The sequence below is a fragment of the Metopolophium dirhodum genome, chromosome 4 (genome assembly GCF_019925205.1).
Source record: "Metopolophium dirhodum isolate CAU chromosome 4, ASM1992520v1, whole genome shotgun sequence".
Classification (NCBI taxonomy): Eukaryota; Metazoa; Arthropoda; class Insecta; order Hemiptera; family Aphididae; genus Metopolophium; species Metopolophium dirhodum.
The window spans coordinates 28,735,811-28,762,364 of NC_083563.1; the positions used below are offsets into that span (position 1 = coordinate 28,735,811).

At 31.0% G+C, this 26,554-nt stretch overlaps 1 protein-coding gene across 2 annotated transcripts in view; it reads right to left on the bottom strand.

Moving 5' to 3' along the window:
- Positions 1-2,876: 2,876 nt before the first annotated feature.
- Positions 2,877-26,554, bottom strand: part of LOC132942378 (acetylcholinesterase-like) — a 37,268-nt gene continuing 13,590 nt past the window's right edge. The window contains exons 1-6 of one of the 2 annotated variants that reach the window (XM_061010699.1): positions 22,744-22,763; positions 7,700-7,931; positions 7,450-7,637; positions 6,053-7,382; positions 4,264-4,439; positions 2,877-4,171 (exon numbers count right to left, since the gene is read on the bottom strand). In XM_061010699.1, the coding sequence (XP_060866682.1) occupies positions 4,059-4,171; positions 4,264-4,439; positions 6,053-7,382; positions 7,450-7,637; positions 7,700-7,923 (2,031 nt within the window). In that variant the 5' untranslated portion in view covers positions 7,924-7,931; positions 22,744-22,763 and the 3' untranslated portion in view covers positions 2,877-4,058. Of the gene's footprint in view, positions 4,172-4,263; positions 4,440-6,052; positions 7,383-7,449; positions 7,638-7,699; positions 7,932-22,743; positions 22,764-26,554 lie in introns of those variants that run through there. The other variant, XM_061010698.1, reaches the window with a different exon arrangement.

The window sequence follows — 26,554 nt, forward strand, 5'->3', positions numbered from 1 at the left end:
GGCGACGATGCATAAATTATTTTCACATTCATCAATGTGTTGATATTAGGTATAAGCTATTATTATTATTATTATTATTATATGACGTGTCGTTTTTGCACGTCAAAAAGTCTACCATGCACACCTGACTTATTGGCGGCAACGACGAAACCGGAAATGATATCCACCCCAAAACAATGTTTCATCCCCCCTCGCACAGGTTGCACATACACACACACACACACACTTACTCTCACACTCGACTAACTCACTCACTCGGTCAACTCATTCACACTGTGCAGACTGTACAGTATATTATACGTTCTGCAAACACACTACGGTTTCAAGTTGCCGCATAATTCTTCCGGTCCGTTCGTGGTTTGCCGGTGGTGGTGGTTTATTTCGGCTACGCGACGACCGAGAGAAAATATTATGCCGCGTCGTAGTTTCATCGCGTTTCGCGGAAATGAACACACCATCCCGCGTGCTTCCGTCATCAACTTTGACGACTTTTCCGCGTAGGGTTTATGCGGTCGCAGTCGATCTTGTTGCGTCAAAACGCGCATAAATCGGCATCGATTTATATCGTCTGAAAATGTTCGTTTTCAAAACACTTTACCTAACCTATTTATTATTTTTTTTTTATAATAATAATAATATTTATATACAACACTCTTCTAGCCCAAGAACCCATAGAACTCGCGGACGAGATAACGCACGCCCTAAAATCACCTTAATATACGGACCATAATAATATTTAAGGTAGGTAGGTACGCTTTGTGAAATATTACCGTTATTACTACACAAAAGTATAAGCTTTGGTATATACGGGGTGATCCATTTAGTGTATGACAATCATTATTCCAGAAAAACACTAATTTTTTAGAAAAAAAAAATAGTAAAAAAAATAATATTTTCACTATTTTTTATCGCATTCTTTTTTTTTAATTTTTTTTTTCTCTCGTGGTTGACAACCTACATTTTTATTTTCTCTTCTAATATTACGATCTATAAGCAGTTATTTATTAGTTGTTTAGTTATTTAGTTATAAATATTTAATGTATAGATAAGTGAAGTAGTGAACCAATTTTTCGGGGTACTCTATAATTGTACCACACTACTCTGCTCTTATTAACTTTAAATAGGTATATAAAACGCATAACCTATGCTCGTCCAAAATTAAATTTTTATACATTGAAGTACTCCAAAAAATATTGTTTTTTTGAAAAAAGAATATTCAAAATGCAAGTTTTCAAGGAAAATACTAAATAATTTTAAAAAAATATTGTATTTGAACGACTCAAAATTGGATAAAAAAAAATACTTTCAAAAGAGTTAATAATTGTTGATACACCTAATAAGTTTTACATTAAATGGACCTTCTAATATAGGTAGTTTTACGCTATACACTACTATTATAGTAGTAGTCGTATTGTGCGTGTGCCGACGATACGACGCGGGTTCGCCGTCCATTATTATTATTTATTAATGATAATATGGTGTTTGCACAATGTATCTTACTTGCAGCCGACCTCCGTCGCCGCTGAACAACCACGGTGCGATCCCGTTATCGATTGAAATCGTTTTCCGTGCAATATGCTCTTTACGTTTTTAAAAGTAACTTATCTCAACTTATAACTAGTTGCCCCCGTCCCCATCAAAAAAAAAAAAATAAACACTGAGAGGGCTAACTTATCAAAATATTATTATATTTTGGTATACTATAGTCAATAGACAGTAAAGTATCTCTATTCAAATTTAGCACACGTTACATCATTGTTAATACTTTTTCATTCCAGAAATATTTTATAAACTGCCTATATTATATGCCATATTCAGCATGCTTTAAATGTCTTACAATTAATGAAATACCAGAGAGCCAATAGCCCCCTCCCCCCTTTAAACGTACTTGTATCTACTATCTACCACATTGGAATCAAAAAGTAACTACAGCCAAGTCGCAATAATTCGAAAAACTTCATAAATCGAATTTTTTAATCGAAGTGCCCCATAAAGTGTTAACTTGTTTATAACTTATGTATAAGTTATGTTGAAGGTATATTAATAAAAAAATACATAGGTAAGTGGAATTTATTTTTATTCCCCTTGGGATTATTTAACTAGGTAGTTGAAAATAATGACCAACTTGCACAGCTTTGGATATTAGGTAATTACCTATATAATATTATATTGCAATACTCATCGTACTGATAATAATTCCGGCGGTACGTACAGGGCTTAAAACGCAATAAATTATTTAACATTTTGTACATAACATAATATTATATGTATATATAATATCATGTTATGGAGGTACACGCGCCGTTCGTGCGTTTCGCTGTTTGATATATATTCAAATAACAACAAACATATCGCGTGAAAATGCAATATTTAACAAACTGTTTATGGAGTACCGTAAGCGTTTTAAAATTTAATGATGAGAGATGATACAGCGAAAAATGCACAAAGAGATTAAGTAATTTCATATCCATTTCATCCTCGCCGATTAAATGTTAAAAAGCGAAGGTCCGCGTGAACCGTATATAGTTAAATAATCAGAGTTATGTATGCATTACGGCACACGTACTTTACCATCAAACGGAAATCAGGCCTTAACACACGTAGAGCTTAAATAAAAAATATTTTGTTTCACTTTAAAACATGTGTACCTATATAGTGGGTATTTAGTGTAAAATAATAGTATAATGTATTACCTATTTAGACACACTTGCAGCATAGTTCCTATGATACATTTATTGTCCGTTAAATCGTTCTAATGATATATTTTTGATTTATTCTCTTTAAAGTAGATCACACTCAAACGACAACGAATTTAGACATTTTGAACCGTATATTCTACAAAATGTATCTCTATGTAAACAAATAAGAATATAATATGGTATTTTAGTATTTAATTATATTTAATTCGCTAATAGAATGTATTTAAAAGTAAACCTTTATAATAAATTAAAATTAAAATTCGTCGATGAGACTAATGGATATATTATGGATTTTATCTACGAAATACACTATGGAAAAAAGACATGAGGGAAAAAAATATATTTGTTCTTGAATTCCGTTTTATTACACTCAGAAACGATTAAATTGATGGCAGTTTAACTGTTCTTTCAATAATACTAAGCTTAAAGTAAAACAAGAATGAACACTTAACAACAAATAGAACATTGAAAACAATACGAAAATTGTACAATAAGCATCTTAAAAACTATAATAACTTATCTATGGCAATGGACAACAGTCCTGCGCGCAAGTCAAGATACGAATGCATATTATAGTAAACGCAAATGTCGTACTTGGTTTTTTTTCTTATCGCACTTGCGCAGTATAGTTTAATAAATTATATTGTTCAAATGATTAAATTATTTTATTATTGTTCGGACAACAATGATTGAAGTTTTCGGAAGCGAAAGTCGTGTAAAACTAAATTTCTCCAAGTGGTCGAATAAAATTACAATAATAACATATACATATTATATTATATATAGGTCACTATTATTTACCACAACAAAAGCAAGGTTTTTGAAGTGGAACAATATTGGCTAATTTTAAACCAACATTCTACACCTACAATATTATAAAGGTACACGATGATATGTTATACATAAATATAATATATATATATATATATATATATAATATGTGTATATATATATATATATATATATATAGATTCATTTAAACATAAATATAATAATAAGAATAATAGTAATAATAATAATAATAATAATAATAATAATTGTTATATACATGGTAAAAAAATGTTTAAGCCTAAGTACGGTGTGAGAAAATTGCCAACGTCGCGCGTCACACGCGAAGGCCGATTGGCTAACAACTATAGCGCAATATTGCCGTTTAGTAGACCTATATAAATTTTAGAGAAAAAAAAAACGAAATTTATTTTGTGCGCGCGATTCTGCTGGAAGCCCAACGGTAGCCTAGACTGAATTGTCCTCGAAGTTTCTTTTGTTGCCAACAGCTTGAAATTATTACAAATGTGTTTTTTTTAAAACTTTTTTTCATGATTTTTTTTTTTTGTTTAAGATGAATCAAAACGAAATTCATAACACCAAAACGGCAGTTGTCATCACAATCGTCCAAAGCGATAACTTGATCATGTTAGTTTTGGTCCCTCCACTTATGGTTGTACAGTTTTTGTCAGACTTCATACTCTCTGGAAAAAAAAAACAAAAAAAAATATTGTAGTGAACTAATGTGTACTTATCTTCTATCGACGAATGGGAAATTCATCTAGGTCAACCCTACTTGAAATGGCCGTAAGATCAGGAACGTAGTTTTTCCAAAAAGCACATTGTTCTAGTCTTGGCCCAACGCCGATAGAAGTGTTATTTGTATCTAATGTTAGAAACTCTTTTCCATACGCCGTGTGTACGGGCCACTTGGGCGTGACCCAAGACCCTTCAAATGTTTTGCTTGGATTTCTAAAAAAAAAAATAATAAATAATGATTTGCAGTAAGGCTTGAGACCTTGAGGGTTTCAACCATTAAAATAACTTCGAAACCATAATAATGATTTCAACCAAACACGGTAAACGAATTTTTTTTTAAAAAATTGGACGTGACAAAAATCATATGTTGGGGATAATAGTTTATAACACGGTATTTTATATAATATTTAATCACACATACCTACCTAAATAAAATTAGTTAAGCTACAAAATATTCTAGTATTTATTTATTTATTTCAACTACATAACATTTTATACTATTAAAACTTATAAGTTTATACTTACGCCCTGTAAGCAAGCTCGGTTGGAGTAGGGAGTCTAACTACTAGTTACCTATTCACTTTTATTTGTTATATGTAAATAAATGTTCAGGAAGTAAAAAAATGTTTGAAAACACGCTTTTAAAATGTAATTACGCTTATTTTTTTTATAGTAATTTTTTATGAGTTTATATTTAATGTGGTTAAATTATTTTAAATGGGTAACAAAAAAAATATATAAAGCTGAAGAAGTAATAAGCTCGTACAACATAATATCATGTATACTATTAATTCATTAAATACCTAATGAGAACAATTATTATGAAATGGTTAACATATAATGAGATGGTGGGTAAATACAATATATTACCAAGTTATTGTAATCTATTGGATCTAATGGTCTTATATTGTATTTCTTATTCATGTGAAATTACAATGTTTGATTTTTATAAAGTATGTCTACTCTGCAAGGATTATTATAAAACGAGATTTATCTGTTGTTAAAAATGTCATAGTTCTATTTGCCCATTATGCTGTAAACGATGAAGATTCAAAAGTAAAGAAACACTTGTGGTTTGTCTAATGAATATAATAGTGTCAAAATGTGACCGGGGTAAATTTCTCAACGACCCGGAACTTAACAAGCGCTCGTAAGGGCAATTATTAGGGTCAGAATAATTAGTTTTGAGTGTTTCACTGACAATATAAGTGTTTTGTTTGAAAAATCGATGTGTAGCAGGTCAAAACGCTAGCATTATGCTACTACAATTATTATTTAAGAAATACTCGTCACTTCGTTCACTAAAATAAGATCGGAAAGTTTCCTGAATAGTATCATGCATATATTTGATATTTCCGTCCATAACAATAAGTGAAATATAGAATATATTTTATTTTTGAAACATTGCTGAGGTGCCAATCCATTACCAATTATTAATGCTTATATATATCTATGCCATAACATTAGGATATCCATCAATATTATCTATGTGTCTTATTGATTGTTTACTTTAAACATGAATAAATAGAAGAAAAATAAAGAAAAAATCCAAGTAATAACTCAGCTAATGTACTTATCAACTAGTTTTTTAATTGGTTAATCAAACTCTAATATTCACCATAAATTAAGTGCTTCGTGTCTAGTTTTATATTACAGACATACCAAACCAATAATACTAAAAAAATTGTTGAAAATTATTATAATTATAATCCTAAACATCATAATGATAATTTTAATGTGATACCGACTTATATTTTTATGATATCTCAACGTTATATACTATGGTTTTGTAAATGAGCAAATGTTATAAATAAAATTATACTAACCCTGTTTTTGCAAAATTGGTCCAGTATCTCATCATTTTCTTGCTAAGTTCAATTTCTTCAATTTCGTAGCGTTTATTTGGATTTAATGGATCTCCAAATACATAACTGATTTCATCACCATGCATCACACCCGTCCATTTTGGCCATGGATTGTTTAAAGAACGATGTTTAAAGTAATACATGTACACGTTGTTTCCAGTAAGTGCATATTTATGAGCGAATTCATTGACGTTGCATGTAAACTGATAGTCACCGACCATTTTGTCCAGAGCGTTTCGATTTTTTTCTGGGTCGTTTGGGCTAAACCAATCCGTGTATTCAAACTCTATAGCCGATTTAACCGCCGCATCTGCGTTCGGATTAAGTTGTCCAATAGCTTTAACAAAATTTTCACGGGACACCACCACATTTTCCTCCTTTTTGAAAAGCTCCGTCAAATAATAAAATATTGAATAGTAACCCTCTTCGGAGTTACTACCCATGAGTATATTCGTTTTTTTAAAATTGTTTGTTGACAGGGACTTTTGAGGATAATCGTCAAGAAAAGCGCCATCAACCACCGGGACAAACGGGAAAAAACATATAGCCACGTGGTCCCATTCTTTCTCGACCATCGCTGAACTGTTCACCTTCCTTAAGCACTCGACCGTTTTATGTATGGCGTTTCTGTCATCTGGACATCCCATTGCCTTTGCTAGCTTAAGTCCTCTACTATAACTCTCTTCCCGTGACAAAATCGCCCAAGGTGCTGTTGAGGATCCTGATTCCATGATGGCTTGATTAAAAAGGTTTCTACTCAGCGGAGACAGTAAGTGCAGTGAAACTGAAACGGCGCCGGCTGACTCACCGAAAAGTGTCACGTTGTTTGGGTTGCCGCCAAATAATTTAATGTTCTCGTGTACCCACTGCAAAGCCATTAGTTGATCAAAAAGTCCAGCGTTTCCCGGAACGTCTTCAGTGTCAAAGTATAAAAAGCCTAATGATGCAACCCTGTACTGCATGGATACCAAAATCACGTTTTCTTCCGATACGAGTACTTTAGGATCGTAAATATCCAAAGTAGCAGACCCGGAGTAAAATCCTCCGCCGAAAATCCACACCATCACTGCTGCGTTTTGTGGTCTAGGCTTTGGCACTACTACGTTAATGTAAAGGCAATCTTCTGATACCGGGGAATTTGGATTCCACATTGTAGCACCAGGAAAATCACCAAAAAGCGTGTCGAATATTTGAACGCACGTGTTTGGCGGAGTAGTGCAATTAAGAATCGTCTCTGGGCTTGTTTTGTCCCAACGGTCAATTGGACGAGGATGCCTAAACCTAAGATCACCTAAAACACAAATTTCTCAAAACTCGAATCGGGTATTTTCTAATTTAGTACATTAATTGTTACTAACCTATTGGTTTTTTTGCGTAGGGTATTCCTAACCATGCATCAACTAACTTTCCAGTTGACGCTGCCTGTGTGATGCCTCTGATCTTACCCTTGTTCGTGTGAATTACCAACGGATCATCCGATTTATACGCACTGTATGTCTCCCCAGAAGATTCGAAATCATTATCCTGGTTTCCACTGAATTCGGACCTGTTTTATATTAAAAATAAATTGAATATCTAGTTGTGGGTTTAAATTTTATTGGTATTTACCTCCGTCTATGGTTGAGGTTTCGCTTCTCCGTGTATTCTGGCTCTTGGGCAAACATATCTGACGCTCGTTGTCTGAATACATGATCGGTGTCCTCAATTAGAATCTGTGGTTCCAGTATTTCTTCGGCTGTTGGTGTCCCAACGCTTTGGTGCCTGGCATGGCGCAATGAAAGTCCATAAGTAGAAGCTACTAAGTAGCCAAACCACAACAACCACTGGTCCATTTTAAAGACTAAAAAAAAATTAATCATTTATCAATCAATTATGATAAAATAAGCAAGAAGAAACTCATATTAAAATCAATATTATATTAAACGTTATTGTCATTATTATGTTTGCAGTATTTCGGTAAGAAAAATAATTTAACGATTGTTTTACTCTAATAAGCATTCGAACCCTTATAAAATATATTATCGATATACAATTAAATATACGAATGTATTTAAAATGTTAACGTATTAATTAACAAAAATATTTACTTTAACTTTATCTTTATCTTGTAATCAACCAATATCTTTTTGTGCGCATGAAACTTCGAAAGCAGATTTAAATTATATTTTCACAAGTACGTTTGTGCCAATAAAACAATACAACATTTGAAATCTTCATTGCAACATTTTTAAAATTGTATTATATACGTCAACGTGATAGTTATTATGCGGATAAAAGTAGCTCAGTGACTCAACTCAACATAAGTTACTGTCATTTATTTTCCCAAGTTTTCCCCAAAAAATCTATTTCGGTATAGGCACTACGACAGAATGATAATAATTATGCAACGAAATATTCTAATATTATATTCAATATGTAGTATTATAGCCTTATACTTAAACGTAATAATAGTAATATAGCGTGTTGTGTTGCAGGATGTAATGGCACACACAAAAAGGTTAATTTCTAGCGTCAATAGTGGGACGTCCAACATTTGAACTTTTTTCGAGAAATGTCAATGCGGTCGAAAAATACACGTCTAAATGTTTCCTCGTGCGAACTCACGTAATAATAAAGCTTGTAACGCGTATAAAAGCCAGTATAAGTCAAACACGGTATTCGAGCGGGGCATAAGTATATAGGTATTTGAATTTGGTGTGCCAACATTAGAAGCCATCCCGTCACTTAAAAGTCAAACGTTTTTGTATGACTGTATAGTGTATACTATAATACAACATATTACGCTATAGGTATATAATATCAAGACTGGGCATTAATGAGTTAAAAGTTGTGTTACATTTAGTTGAGTTACACGACAAGTTACTTTTAATTTAACACTAACTTCCAACTTCCAACTTTACGTGTTGATTGTGTTTCCATGATATGTAATTACGTACTAATCAGTTAGTCCGTTCTCTAATATAAGTTATAAGTTATTTTTTTTCTTAGTATGGAGCCCATAGATTTAAAATATTATATTTAGTTTTGAATAAATTATTGCATTTTATAGAAAAAAATAAAAATAATAATCAGAAACAGGTATTAGGTATTTACTAATTAATTGTGCACTATTAATATCAATAGAGATCAAAATAACGTATACAAGTACGGCTAGGTAGTGTATAAATATATGTTCATAAAAAACTATAATTTCGCCCAAATATATTAATTTCAAACCTCACAACAAGGACACTACTAAATAACCCAGTTCGACGTTTAAAGAAATATTTGTGGTTGGTGCCGCGATCTCATGAATCTCGTGGTGTCTTATTTGTTATCCTATATGTATTAATTTTATTATATATTTCTGTTTTTGTATATACTGAATATGTTAATATACTTTTAATAAAATTGCTTTTTGTACTTTGGCATAGATTGTAAAAGTTAAGCTTAAAAAAAACGGAACTGATTTTTAACTGAATTAAGTTAATTTCTTTTCTATTTAACTTGTAACTTTTGCAACTTTAAACATAACTAACATTTTTCTACAATACCTTAACTTGATGAGTTACATAATTTACCCAGCCTTGTACAATATAGTAAATATATTATTGTAATGGACAACCCTTTTAACGATTTCGGTGAATATTGCAATATAAATCTCACGTGTTTTCAGTAAATTATAATATATATATATTATATATATATAGGTACTGCAGATGTGTTCAATTAAGTTCAGTCTAATGATAGATATTATTTTCAGTTAGAATATATTTTACTTTACACTTAATAGTAATTTACAACGTTATCGGGGTTTTCGACACTGATTATTCCTTATTTTTAATTAAATACAAATATTGACTTTTCCTTTTTGAAGGGATAATGTGGTTGAAGCTGGAAATGTTTTATTCATGCAATGGTTCTACCTGCAACCGTGCAGATAAATTTAAAAACTAATCTTTTCAATTGTTATTTAGTTTTATATTAAAGAAAACAACGCTTAAAGGCTTTTGTTGTAGTAAATATAAATTAAAGTAGTATAATATATTTAATCTACCATAACTTATTTTTTGAATAACTATAGTAGCCTAATATGAACTATTAAATATTTTTAATTGTGGTTAAAAACCATGAGCAATATTTGTCATTGACTATACAATTTATACATAATACATATACTTACAATACCAAGCAAAATTTTACCATCGCCAATATTTATATAAATATAAATTTCAAGAATTATAAAAACTATCTAAAATATGTTTAACATAAGACGTTACGCCGTAAAATAAAACGTAAAAAAATATTTATAGTATTGTAAATTAATTTGCGAAAACAACTTTGAGTAATAATAAAAACTATGTTGCTGATTGTATACAAATTGTTAATTTAATTTAAAAAATAAAATACGAAAAATTTCGTTTTATACAAATTATCGTAAACATTTTTTATTTCATTAATTTTGTTTTTCGTTTTTCATTAAAAATATCATAATTCACAAAACATGAGATTAAACCATTTACGATTATTGTATTATACATTTTTACCTTTGTAAGCTAAAGTGATTTCTTTTTTATTTTAGATGCATTAAGCACTTAAAGCTAACTTAATTCAATTTTACATTTGTATGAGACTTAAATTATAACTACAAGTTGTTTGTAATATAATTTCTAACATATTATTTATTATTTTTATATTATACAGTTTTATATTTTTATAAACGTTTTCAATGGATTCAATTGTATTCGGTCGTTTCATAAGGAAAACCTGCATGTAATTTTATTTTGTAATAATTTTGGTTCACTTAAGTCAAAAATATAAAAACTACACCAAGAAAAGCAAATATGTATAAATAAAGTTAAACGTCCAATGTACAACTGTAATTAAATGTATTTTAGATTCTAAACTGTGGTCTGTAGAAACTATTACTAATGTTTTTACAATATTTTAATTTTTTGAAACAGAAAACGTTTTTTGAAAAATCTTTTTACTCTATACAACAACTGCCATGCATTACACTGGAAATCCACCACACATGGTTTTTCGGAGAGGTAATTTTCCATATGTATTCCTATTTCCTATACCTGGTCATTTTTTAAAGAAACCATCAAGCATCAGTTGCCGTTTTCATTATAGATAAAGTCTTAACACGTTTTCATGAACACGAATCTTAATCCAATTATTTTTCATTGCTTTCAAATGTTGGATATTTCAATGAATTTACCAACGATGTTTATACCTAATATGATTCAATAACTAGACGCAATCCCTAATTTATAGTTGAGAGCTGTTGGATCTTTTTAAATGTATCTCTTACCTCAATTTCCAAAACATATATTATTACATATTTTATGTATGATTAAATCGAAAACGTTATAATATTATTATTATCCCGGTACCTAACATTACACATTTGAATAAAAAAGGCCAAACAAATACAAAAAAATTAAATTAATTATCGGAACTAAAATATTATAATATATCATATTAATTATTAATATATTATATACTATATAGTTCAAAATGCACCACTATGCGTGTGGGTATAATATATATGTGCACACAGGAATCTAAATGTCAAACATTTCTAGGATTATATTAGGTACAGGGGAGTCAATAAATAGAATATATATTACGAATTACGATGATCTTTCACAAAATCCGCAACGGTGTTAAATTTCAAAATCATAAACGACAGCGTATACAGGTTATTTCTCAATTGATATGTTGGTTATAATGTGTTTATATACTACCGAATATAATATATAGGCTGACTAACTAGTCAGTTAATCATGGAGTGACCGTAATAAAAATTTTTTTTTTAAATACAGTACAGTATTTTTATTTATTATTTTATTCCCTCGTTAATTGACTTGTCACTGTATGTATATTATATATTATACAATATATACGTGTAACGCAATAAAACTTAATTTAAAACAAAAATATTTTTATAAAACTGTTTATTGTGTTTGTTAGGTATAAATTAAAATAATATATACTGATATACTGCGCTCTGTCAGACGATGAAAAACCAATTACTGAAGTTATTTGGTTCATTTGTTGCATATTTTATAATATCATATAGGTATGTATATTTATTTTTTTTATGAACAAATATAATATTATATTTTATAAACTTGATTCCCTAATAATTGTATCACCTGTTACATATATATATATATATACATATTACATATATATTGAATTGTACCACGTACGTATTATAATATTGTTGATTGTGGGATACTGGGATCAACGAACGATCCCCTGTAAGGTTAGGCTATAACTGGTAACTAGGTACATTCAAATCAGCCGATAAGAATAATTTTAGTTGGTTCAGACATGTGAATCGTGAACCATTCATTTCGTTTTTAACATTATAAATAAAATAAATAATTTAAACACAGCTGGATATACATCATAAATGGTTTTAAGTTTTAACAGAATATTTACAAAACGTAGATTGTAAAAATTCAATTTATAAACATATTTTGCATTATATGATTAGAAAACGCAGATTCTTATATTTCTCCGGAACGAACAAATTGAAAATACTATGAATATAATGAAATCATGGGATTTTAATATCGATGATAGGTAATCAATAATCATTTCCATCACGAGAACCGGAAATGGAAATAATTTTATAACCTTGCAATAATCGGTTACACACGTTTACTCTGAGTACTCTGTCTAGATAGGTACCTATATTTACAATCAGCTAAATAATTATAAGAATCCAATAATAGTCTTTCTTCAACCCACCTACCACCTGAACATACTTTAAGTTTACCTACTTCTATTGTCACTATATTATTACGACATACCTACTAGCACATCCGGTCCAGGGGATCTATTCTCGAAAAGACCGACCAAACGTATACCTACGTAATTACTCGTATATACGAGCAGTTCGTTACCTTTGAACGTCTACGTTCATTATAGGTATATCGTATTATTAACAGCATCAATGATTATTGATTATAAATACCACGAAGACTAGAAATAAAGAGACCAAAAACTCCGCTTCTGATAACGAACGGAAATGAGTCGCACAATTTAACGGCCACTGTGCGCTAGGGTTGCTAATTTAACCCACGTAATATAGGGATTATTCATGTTTTTTTGAAAAATACATGCATTGTTTTGAACCATGACCCTCTCTAGATTTTATAGCTTGTACGATTACGCATTTGTGCATGTGCATGAGTGTATATCTCATAAACATGTTATTCTTAAGAAACAAATCTGAGTGTAACGATACATATATCGGTATAAAACGATCGTTGAAGAAAACACATGTGTGTGGCCTATCGAATAGTATCGGGCTCAGACTTTCTGTGAACAAATATGTATAGGCATAAAATAACTAGATATAGAGTTAACGGATTGTATAATATTTAATCACCTATTTACACAAAAACAAAAATAATATTTACGAAATATACACATATTATGCACATGTATAAATGCGTAATCGTACAAGTCTACAATCTAAAGAGGGGCATGGTTCAAATAATGCATATTATATTTTCCAAAAAACGCAAAGACCATGAATAATTCCTATACTACGCGGGTTTAAGTAGCAACCTTAGCGTACGGAGCTCACAACCGTACGACTTGGTCCATAGATCTATACAACTAGATAGCCGTCTTTATACTACAATTGTGACCAATGCTGAATTCGACTGTCAATTATAAAGCAGACAATGTTTACATTTATTTTACATATAATCATATACAATATACATATATACTTATATATACATATGTCATATGTACTGTGATAATACTACTTTGTAAACATTGCCTGCTTTGTAAATGGCGTCCGACTTCGATGATAAAATGGAGACGTATCTAGTTGTTGTAGTTGTATATATCTATGATTTGGTCTCCTTATTCCAGTCTTCCATGACAACCCTAACCTATTTTGTCATGATAAATGATGGGTGACATTCCAAAACGTACTATTGCCATAAAGTTGATTTTCCAGGAAGAGCAGTTTTGTTTTTGTTAAATATTATCTCCTATAGTGATACTGTGTGAATAAGTACGGTTCGGATGATTTATAAATTTATGAACCGATTTTTTTTCATGGAATAGATGATTAAAGTTTAATTCTGATAGCGCCAATCGACTTCCCACCTTTTTTTCTACAAGAATTTTCTCTACAAGCGTATCTCGATTTTGTATATTTTGGAGGTGGACCTCGCTATAGAGTAAAGTTGTATTACTATTTAATATTTACAATCAATGATACGAGTAAATAATGTAAAAGACCGATTCGTATACGAACTGTACGAACTGTATTAAAATGTAGTTGGTAACTCTGTAAAATGTCTATCTTATCACAGTTTTGAAGGATTTAAAAAAAAATTATACGTACTTGTAATCTGTGACATTTAAACGTATAATATTGTGTATATTATTTAACGGTATATTGATTTCTGATTTGATAAAAGCATAATATACAAATATACAATGCAGCCATTATATCGTATATATTATTTTAATTCAGTAAATTGTTTACATTTGTGTAAGTTCTGTCTTCTGTATCATAAATACACGTGTGTTTTTAGTTTTTAGATTATTTAAGTTTCGGAAAATTTCTCTTGAAAAGTTCTGAAATTTAACATTACTATATTCGAAATTGTTATACTTTGCAGAATAAAGCCTTTCAAGCTAAACACGCATAGGTACGAAATACCTACTCATATCAAAAGGTTTCTTTTTTTTACTAATTTATAGCTATTGAAAACCCCGTTGATAAGACACCATCGGATACGTTAACATTTTCACGACCAAAACATTATAATGACTAGGAAAATTCACACGCACAACCAATTTTTTTTCTCAAGTCGAAGTTGAACAGACCTAATATTTTGCAATTAATTCCAAACATTCGGATGATATTGCAACGATAAAGAGCACCTATCTACTGTAAATATATGTGTGTATGAAACAGCGCTACGTCTTGCGAGTAACCGTGCAAACCACTTTGAATATTATACACCAACAAAACCTTGACCTAAAGCTTTTATTATACGCTCTACGAACATTCTTTTTCTCCCTCTCTCTCTCTCTCCCTTTTCTCTTTATTTTTTTATTACCATCTTTCATAGCAGCCCCGATCCATTTTTCACCGGATATCGTGGATTTAATAGTACGGTTTACGAGCGTTGCAGAAACCATGGTTGCCGTTTATACACAGGGCGTTTAGAATAACCGAGAGTGCAGGGATGTACTCGAGGTTTAAGTACGAAATACCCTCAGGTTAGGTTAGGTTCAAATGCATTAACGCTCTAATTTTCTTAGTATTTTACTTTTTATAATATTTAACGATTTTTCTCATAATCTTTCGTTTTGAATAAAATATACGAATCAATGCGTTTTACATTTTTTTTTTTTTGCTTAACAATATTTTATATTTTGTTATTGCGACCTTTTACAGTATTCGGAAAGTTCACTTGGAAATTTAATTAGTTCACGTTCATATTATTCATGTGTAAAAATCGAAGCCGTTCACGTTCACTTTTTTTTTTATAAAAGAACACTTTGAAGTTCGTGTTCTTAAAATATGAACACGTTTTTTGATTGGCCGTCCATTTTAATTACTTTTTTATAATTCTTTAAATAAAACTTTGAGGAGGTATACATAATTTTTAAAAAAGTTGTTTTGTTGTGTATTATATGTTTAAATAAAATATAAAATTAGATAATCTATCATAATAAAATTGATTATAAAATAAAATACCTTAACTTAAATCTAATATGATAATCACTTAGGTACCAAATCAATTAAAATCAAATCTTAACTAATACAATATATGAAAATTTATAAACAATTATAATTGGTAGGTATAAGTTTGAGGGAACCCCAGGGAATCACAAGAGCAGTTTCTCTCATATTTACTTCATAGAGATACCACAGAAAAAGGTTATTGTTTAATATAATGAATTACAAACTAATTTCTAAATTAGTCTGAACATACATAAAACAAATACCAAATAATTACTTAATTGTGATTTATGAGTAGGTATACATATTTCAATTTTAATTAATTAAATACGTATGTGTAACATACCTAGTATTTAGTCAATTCAGGAAAGTTTCTATAAGTACCTACTATAAAATACAAAATGCACATTGATAAATGTATCACTTACCCATATATATTTTCAACAAATGTATAGTTTATACTAAGTGTCCTTAGTCCTTATTAATACTTTCATGAATCTGTCGTATACCTACATTGAACTGCATCGTAGATAAAATATATTTAAATGTTAAAAACATTTTTAAAAATTTTAAATTTTAAATATTGTACTTTATATGAATTTTCCATAAAATTCCAACATTATAATAAATAAAAACACCTATTAAAAATAAATTTTCAAAAAGGAATTTAATTTTAAAGGCCTATAAATCGTTCAAGCTCCTTCAAAAATAAAAATAATTTCGTCCACATTCTATTTGACATATTCAGTGACTAGTGAGTGACGTTTAACTGTAAGTGTCATTCACAAAATATGAACGTGGACGCGATAAACGCGCATATTGTATAGGGTACCTACATACTATTATACTAATAATTTGCACGTGTTCGTTTAAATTAATTAAATTACTTAATTACTGAAATTTGTGAAATGGAAAACTTTATTTACCCTCTTTTGATGGTGTCCTACGGCAGTAAAATGTAAATATTAATACCTATATAATAATAATTTAATATGGGTTATGTATACATACATTTTTCAGTAAATAAAAAATTATTTAATTTCTCACAAGTTACTTCATTTAAATATCTTGAACTATTTATAGTAATTTAAAAAAGTATCCCGTGCCTTAATTAGATCGCATGTATTCACATTTTATATCTCGTTTCAGTTTATTTTATACTATAACATATATTATGCCATTGTTATTTTATTAGATGAAAACTCAATATATGAATGTTTTTTATTACATTGCAAATATTTTTACCGACTAAAAAGACTAACTTTGACAGAATACACTTGAAAAAATGAATTAACTAATTGCACCATACATTAATTATATAATATTCTAAGATAACGAACACTGTATGATTAGAATTGCAGACCAATAATTGTGAAATTATTAATGTTCCCAACACAAGACCGAAATGATTTTTAGGTAAGTAATTCATAATACATTTTTCATCGAAATTAGGAAAATACTATTAACAGCCTCACATTAGTCAAAAAAAGGAAAAACTCGAAGAGATGGATCAAATTATGAATGAGGAGTAAAAGTCATAAAGTAAGCGCATCTACAACGAGAATATGAATAACGCAATGTGCCAGTAGTATAGAGAAATAACATCTGTATACATTACTTTAAAAAAAAAGAAGTATAAATTTAAGTCTATTTTTTCTTTTTTCTTTCGTTTGAAATATATGTATAATATATTCTCTTATGAATCTTTGATACGTAACGTTCTAATTGGATCACTATTCTTCTTCGTCTTCTTCTTTTCCTCCTCCTCCTTTTTGTTTAACGGCGTGGTTTCAAGATAAAAACTAAAACCCTTTATTTTCTATTTTCCATCTGGCTAAGTGATAAAAGCTAAACGCGAGATATTTATTTGGTGATACAATTAGTTTTAAAGTTCGAATAGAGTGTAAACGACAGTTATTGGACGCAACACATACTTCGTTATTATTAATGGTGTGAGTCTTGACAACAGAAAAGGTTCGCAACGTTTTATTTATTTTTTTTTTTTTTTTTTTTTTTATTAAGAAAACAAAACCCTCGGCAGCAAGGCCATTGGGATATATAATGTATAATAGTGTTACAACATGTTATGTGTTAAAGAGAGAGAAAAAAAAAAAAAAAAAAAAATACAGAACGATAAAAAATAATATAAATATGATTTAATATGTACAGATTATTAGATTAGTTTGAGCAAACCAGATTGTTGAAGGAAGGCTATTATATTGGAGACTGGTAGGTTAGGTCCGAGGCTTTCAAATATGTCTTCCGGAAGTTGGTTGTGTTCCCTTGCATCGCGTTATTTATTTTTATTTAAACAATATTGTGTCTTGTAAAACATTCACGGGTACAATACTTGATATTTATTTGAGTTTTAATCGGATGTTTGAAAATATTAATCCTGAGAATTTTACCTTTAAAGGAAAAACGGTTACCCGTAAAAATATCTCCATTAAAAATATCTCCGTGAATTTATCTCTAGTAATAAATATCTCTGATAAAATCATCTTCGTATAAATATCTATGGTAAAAAAATCAATGAAACGCTAGCCCTTAAGAGGAATTGCGCACAAGTACACAACATTATATTTAAAAAAAATATTGGATGTGAAATAATTTGTTTTTATATTTATTTATTAATTTTTTTTTAACAATATTTATAAATAACTATTTGAAGGATACCTGTAATGAATGTAAAGAAAAATGAATTTATTTGATTGGACATTTAATTATATATTTTTCATATTGAAGATAATTTGTCGGAGATATTTTGTATTAAAGATATTTTGAAGTAGATATTTTGACTGTAAATATTTTGTCGTGTAACCAAGGTATAACACCTCGGAATATAAAAATCTAAAAATACTTGAGAATTTTCTTGACATAATATTATGTGTACTCGTTTTAGGAAATAAACCTTTCAAATTATGAATATAGCCACATAATTGAATACACATTTAAGACTTAATATATAATATTGGCATTTCCCTGTGGTTTTGATAAAATGGCAAAAACTACCGTAAAAATAGCATAATGCCATAATGTTTGGAATTTATGGCATAGCCATTTCATAAAAATGCGTTTTATAATTAAGTTCTGATAATAGTTAAATATTTATTTATTTGTTTTGTATTTTTTTTTTCGGTGTTTATATGATAAAAGATCTTGAAACCATTTGGGACAACTACAGATTGGATTCCATACGTACTAGGTAAGTACCTAACCTTCATAAGTGAAGAAAGGGGTGAAACTATGGTTTTAGGTGCGTGGTCTTTATGTAGTACATAATATATTATTATGTGCCAACTGACACGTCTTCTCGACTCTTAGATCGTTGTACAATTATTATTCGATGCATGAAAATAAAAAAAGCTATTATATATCTGTAGGTATTGGATTAATGTTTTAAGCGAGTTTGTGTCATTATATTTAAGTAAACAGGATGTCACTGCAAAACATGTTGTTTGTTATATTATTACAGTCGTATACAGGGTTGGTACTCATTCCATACACGCGTGTGCAATATCGCGTGGATCTGTGTTTTATGTAAAACATTTTACGTGCGAATCAAGAACAAAACAAAATATTTATTACGTACCTATACATATTATATAATATAATATATAAACATATTAATCATATTGTCGTGTACGTAATATCTATACGTTATATTATACGGGACGACTGCAGCGGTGAATACCTCCAACTAATAATAACCAACTAAAAACTAATAATAAGCTCACCGTGTCAGTGTATCAAACTAATAGCACTATAGTACACCAAAAAGGTTAATCAAAAGTCAAATAACAATAATTTATTATATTCCGAAGACACCGCCGCGTCTAGTGTCTACGTGTCTCGAAATGACAATAATCCAAAGCGCAACCACCGCGCACGACGTTATTTTTTCCGACAGAAATCATGAAATATTGTATACGCGTAGGTCGTAGATATGGTAGTAGAATGGTAGGTACATGTACGTCAGTGTTATAATAAAACTACTGAATACGCCTATAATTTGAACAAACATACTATAGGTATTATTGTAAAAATGAACAACATTATTGTTTTATTCTCTCTATAAAATTGATGTAACGCTATATCAGTCGATTCGGGGTTGGTACAGTAAAGCTCAGCCCAATAAAAACCTTGACTACTTTAATCGGTGCAGCAATATCAATTTTTGATTTTTTTAAATCCTTTAATAAAGTCCTAGTTGGTTTTAAAAATCAATCCATAAATATTAAATCCTTGGAAACATAATTTGATATACACCATAACTGCTAAACTGTAAATTAATTACCAAGGTAACACTATTAACAATTTAAGATATTTTAAAAGTTGTTATCAGTAAAAAAATTATTATTTTTTAGCAAAATAATCTATATTAAATATTAATATGTCTTAAAAGTTCTATTTTAAATATATAAAAATAAATTTAAGTAAATATATTATCACTTAATCAGTGATGCGCCTAATTAAACAATAGGGTTTTTCATAATACGTGATTTTATAAAACCCCAAATATCGAAATCTTAAAATCCTATCGAATTTTTGGGCTTTTACTGAAAAAAAAAACATAATAAATTCCACATAGATTGGATTTTCGCAGTAAAAACCATGTTTTCTAACCCTAAATATTCAATATAGCCTATGGGTACTTACCGGAAGCAAGCAACAACACATTATAAATTGCTAAATCTAAATGCATTCAACTATAACTTAAATACATGAGAAAACTGAAAAAAAATTACTTAGGAAAATTTTTTAATCGAGTAATCTTTTTGCATTTAGGGTACACAACGCTTAAAAGTTTATTATTATCTTACTAATTTTGAGTTAATCATTATTGTATATTTGTATGATACATTGATACCTAATGCAAGTTCTTGATCAAATATTCGCTGAACGAATAAATCACCCGGACCGTAATTTCCTTGTTCTTCTCACCACGTCAAATAACACGATTTTTATCCAGTCATACGATTTTAAATTAAATCAAGAAACGCTTTGGCAATAATTACGCTTTCTGCGTGGACGATCGTCCACCCTCGCACGCACACGGTCTAGAAATGAAAACATAAAGTTTATGCGCTTGTAAACTCTTATTATATACCGTCGAAGTCCAAATCATATTAACGAGGTCCTTTCAGGTTCGAATCGTCATCCCTTTAAATAGTTAGTTCTGTCTCTGAAAAATGTACAATAAACCGTAGCATTTGTCCGACGTCAGCGTAAAAACAACCTATCTCAAAATGTGTTTCCATACCGTGTCCAGCATTCAGTATTTATAATATTCGTCCACCGAAAACCTTCGACGCCATCATTTCTATAAATGATTCATTCGCTAACACCAAATTATTCTTGGCCGTACTACTGCAGTATTTATCTGCCGAATCGCTTTCATTTTTCCAATAAATAATTTAAGCTCGTCGCGCGCGTATCTATTAACACCGCGGGACACAAACAATATTATAATATACTGATTACATTTCTCGATTACTTTTTTTTTTCTTTAGGTAGGTAACTGTTATATTGCAGCTATAAATACCATGTATAAAGATTTTTACGTTTCATTCACAACAAACTGTATTTTTCTTTATCTTGTGTACTAAATAATATTCGTTTCAGAGAGCACGACGAGAAGAATTATTAAGGGTTCATCAGATAACAATAACAAAAAAGAATATTTTTAGTTTTTGCCGTTTGCTTGTATAAGTTATATAAGTACAAGACGCTTCGTAATGCGATCCGAAAAAAAACGAATTCTCATTGTGCAGTATATATATAAAAATATTATATTATCATTCTATATTCATACCTTATTTTGGTCCATTGTTGTATAATGGACCAGACATGTCAAAATACACTACCCACGTACCATCTTAGAGTTCAATATGATATCAATCAACTGCACGGAATTAATTCCAAATCAATTTCCATTGATTAAAAGACGCAGAGTTCAGGCATTTTGCCCAATTTTTCAAGCCCTTTTCCAAACTTTGTAAGTCATCAATAAGTTTACGTCGATTGATTTAAAGTTGGCATTTAACCACGGTACAATATATACTTGGCAGAATTATTGCTGTCCTGTTATGCAACTGCAGAGATATTTGTTTTCAATTTCCAGCCTATAAAATATGATTTCAGTCTTCGCCTAATTATTTCAAAAGTCACACGACAGAATCTCATATTATAATGCGTAATAAATAACGTATAATTATCGTTATTCGAGTCATTATTAAAAACGGTTAAAATCGATATACTGGCTGATTGCTGGTTATGGACCTAGCCAATGAAACATACACGTCGAAACGTTTAAATTCGATTTATAGCTTATACTAAGTACATAGGTATAATTATTATATTATATTATTTTGAATGTAGGATAATATTGTAATATGGTGGACAGTGTACACATTCCATGCGTAGTTACGTAAAAGTCTTAGTAAAATGGGTAAAAGGAAACTATTGATTTGCCCGAAACGTTTTCCCTGTAATTTCAAGGGTAGCGATGTGGTTTGTAAAAATTATTCAAAACATTCTCTCTACCTCGCGCCCGTGGTCCTTTCCGCCTCCGCCAAATTCTACTACGATACCACGAATTGCTACTACTACTATTACTACTACTACTACTACTACTACTACTACTACTACTACTACTACTACTACTACTACTACTACTACTACTACTACTACTACTACTACTACTACTACTACTACTACTACTACTACTACTACTACTACTACTACTACTACTACTACTACTACTACTACTACTACTACTACTACTACTACTACTACTACTACTACTACTACTACTACTACTACTACTACTACTACTACTACTACTACTACTACTACTACTACTACTACTACTACTACTACTACTACTACTACTACTATAGTAAAATGTTTTACACACCACACAACTTACACCCGTAATCTCATCGGGGAATGCATTGCGGGGTGCCCCGCCCACACATTTTACGGCCACCCCGCCGACCGTGTGAAACGCCGCGGCTTGGGTGTATATAGGCTCATTTTGCACGCGAGCGCCTCTTCACCTCGCCGTGATTAACGTGATTAATCGTTCACTAAAAGCCTGCGTAATTCCACGGCTGGCAAAGATAAACGATTCTGAGCGTGGAGGTGGAGGCGGCGACGGTGGGCGGAGACGCGTAACGGAGAGGGCATTATTATTATTATTATTATTATTATTATTATACGGTCGGCGGTGGCGGCAGGACGCGCGTGTGTGCGAGAGGAAATCGATTCGACGGTTATGCGCAAGTGTGTACCGTATGTGTGTGTGTGTGTGTGTGTGTGTGTCCGTCCCCGCGGACAGACAAGTCTGTACTCCAAATTATTGCCATGTGTTGATGTGTGTGTGTGTGTGTGTGTATCGCGGATGAAGAACGTTTTTACGATGTGGGAGAACGGGTGACGATTACGCGGCGATTATACATAGTACGGAGTGATCCATTCAACTAACTGCATTAATTTTTCAAGTAAATTATTTATGCAATTTTGAACTATATATATATATATATATAAAGGTATATTATAGGCATATGTTTACAGTTTGAAGTATTTGTACAAAACTACATTTTCTATTTTCCATCATTGTGGTTTGTTTCTAGAATTTTTCAATTTTTCTGATGACACATTCTATATTTTTTTTACATTTATGTAGCTGAAAACACTTGCTAAAAATGTTCATGTGTAGTGTAGCGTACAAACTATAAATACGTCGAATATCGAAAAGTTAATAATGCATTTGATTTAAATGTGTTAGGGCAAAAAGCATTGAAAGATAAGATTAGGAACGGAGTAGTGCAGGATCTCAGCCTATTTGCGTGATGACCCCTTGCCGTAGAATTCTTCAAAATATTTCTATAGAAAGCATTTTTATTTTTTCGAAAACTATTGCAGCCGCCTAAATGATTGATCACCCTGTATATAAACTCGTGTACGCGTAATATCATTGCCGTCGTTAATGCAATGAGGAAGCTGGTAGTTAGTGGCAACTATTATTATACGCGCGTGTGCGTGTTTGTGTGTGTACGTGACGAGGGTCGGAACCCATGTGAAACCCGGCCCAGTCGTGGCGGGTACGAGCGCCGGCTATATTATAATATTATTATATTATATCATATTATATTAATTATATTATTATATTATTGTACACGTCGTATCAAGTGTATACCGTATCAATGTATCGTAATATATATATATATATACCCATGTTATGACCGCTTAGATCCAGTCTCGGGACGACGTAGTTCAAACGAATATCGTGTACTATACAGTATTATTATTTACACTTCTTTTTAGACAATTTTTTACACTCGACACGCGTATTACGATAATTATAACTATAACATAATCCAATATGACGATCCATGCTGCACAAGCATGAGCGCAACTTGGTGGGAGCTTGTGAAAGGGGTTCTTAACCCCTGAATGTTTATTGGATAATAAGTCACGAAAAATGTTTTTATTCAATGAGGAATACAATTAGCTAAGAACGAAAAATGAGAGGTATGCTGCAAGACTATTTCTATTTTCTAAAATATGGCAAATACTTATATGGTTTGTTATATTATTTTGAGGAGTGTCTATTGCGGTGAACCTATAATAATTTCTTTTCAAATTAGAACCAATATTTTTTAGTGTAAATTATAAAAATTTTTATGTATTTATAAATCTAAATAGTTTAAAATATGGACATATTATGGTCCTTGGGTATATTTAAAAATGTCAATAATCAGAATTTAAATAAATACATTGGATATTAAAGGAAAAAATGTTGGTGTGCATGCTTGGTGAATCATGCTGGATAAATATTGATACCAATTAAGTATAAATTTATATGTATTACAAACTATTTGCAAATATACCAAATTAGTATAAAACTAGAAGAGATTTACCCACACTTATTAATAAGGAGAGAATACGAGGCCGTCAGCCTACCCAAAAAATGTTGTCTTAATTGCGCCTATGAACCCACGGTTACTAGACACGCAAACGAATCTAAATGGACTGACTATATGTCTGTATAATATTATATTCAGAGCTGGTCTGAAGGCAGAGCGGGGTCCAGGGTAATATTTTTTTTAGGCTAGGCCTCAGATTATAATTCTTACAACCACTGTCCCATACCAAAGGTCGGCTATGATTAAATCATCATAATAATAATTCGCGGGTTTTCTCATAAATGTCAAAAACTCACGATACCTGCACGCGCGACTATCCGACGAACGAATGAGATTTGCCGCCACGGCCGGTTGCTTTCAACTCGAAAACAATATAATATAATATTACCGATTTAATACCGTCATAAATATAAATGGAATATAATGGTTTTTTGTTATGATTATTATTTGAGAAACTCTTTGCGCAAACCAATATTTCATGCGCAACCGTTCGCCCGTTTACAATGGTATTTATATATATATATATCATATAACGTGCAATATAGTACAAGTACCTATATAATATACGTCCGAAATGGTCTGAACAAGTTTGTACGAAATGGCAATCACGCTATTATTGACGTAAAGAGCTACCGTATATACATGCCTCCATATACAGTCACGTCATGCAAAACCAGTCAATTAAACAAATTAATCGAATAATAAATCCCGATCCGAACGTACACGGGACTAACGTGTCGTACCTATACCTACGCAGTCGGACGGGCGACGCTATTAGACTTCCGTGCATCATAATTAAATTGTTTGTAAAAAAGAAAAAAAAAGATCGAATGGAAAAAGCGATGTAATAAAATCAATTGTGCGATGTATGATTTGTGTTCCACGCGCTGAACGGCGACGATATTATATATTATTATTATTGTTATTATTATTATTATTATTATTGTACAACTTTCAACCGACGACGTATACCTATAAAACGTATAATACCTACAACATACCTCTATATATTTTAATATAATGTATGTAGACCGTACTATATACACACGCTCCCTCAAGTATATCCAACGATTAACTTTTTGAATATTCATATATATATATACACGAACACACACGCATTATACCTGCACTTGTTGTATACATATATATAAAACGTCTTTATATATTAGTATAGATATATTTATATACGTTATACGTATATGCCGTGTACAAGATACCTATATAGATAGTCCAAGTCCGATAAGTACACACGAGCCGATTTTAGTCGATATGCCAGTGCCAGCGTTCTGCGCGTTTCTCTTGACAGGGCAATTAGACGATGTATATATATATACACGAATACATAATATAACGCTAGAATTTTCAAAGCACGACTTAAAATGCATTTTTTTCACTGCTCCGCAACACCACTTGCTCGTCTACCACTTAGGTTTATAAGCACAGCGCCCTTCCCATCCCGCCTTATATATTATATGGTATATATCACACGACGCGTTCCGGAAGGAAGACACGTTCCCGCGCCTTGCAGTCTTTGCGTTTCGACTTGTGCAGGATATATATATATATGAAATGCGGCGGTATACCTTTGCACACACACGCACACTCTACACACACACACACACATCAGGTATACGGTATAGTGGTATATACCGGCATTTTGATTAGGTACACGGTGCCATCGCCTAGCCGTACACACGCCCGAACGATACGGTTTAAGTGTAAAACGCACGCAAATGCACAAGTAGGTACCTATATAATATATATACATACAATATGGATATCGTAAACACGTATACATTCCTACAGGAG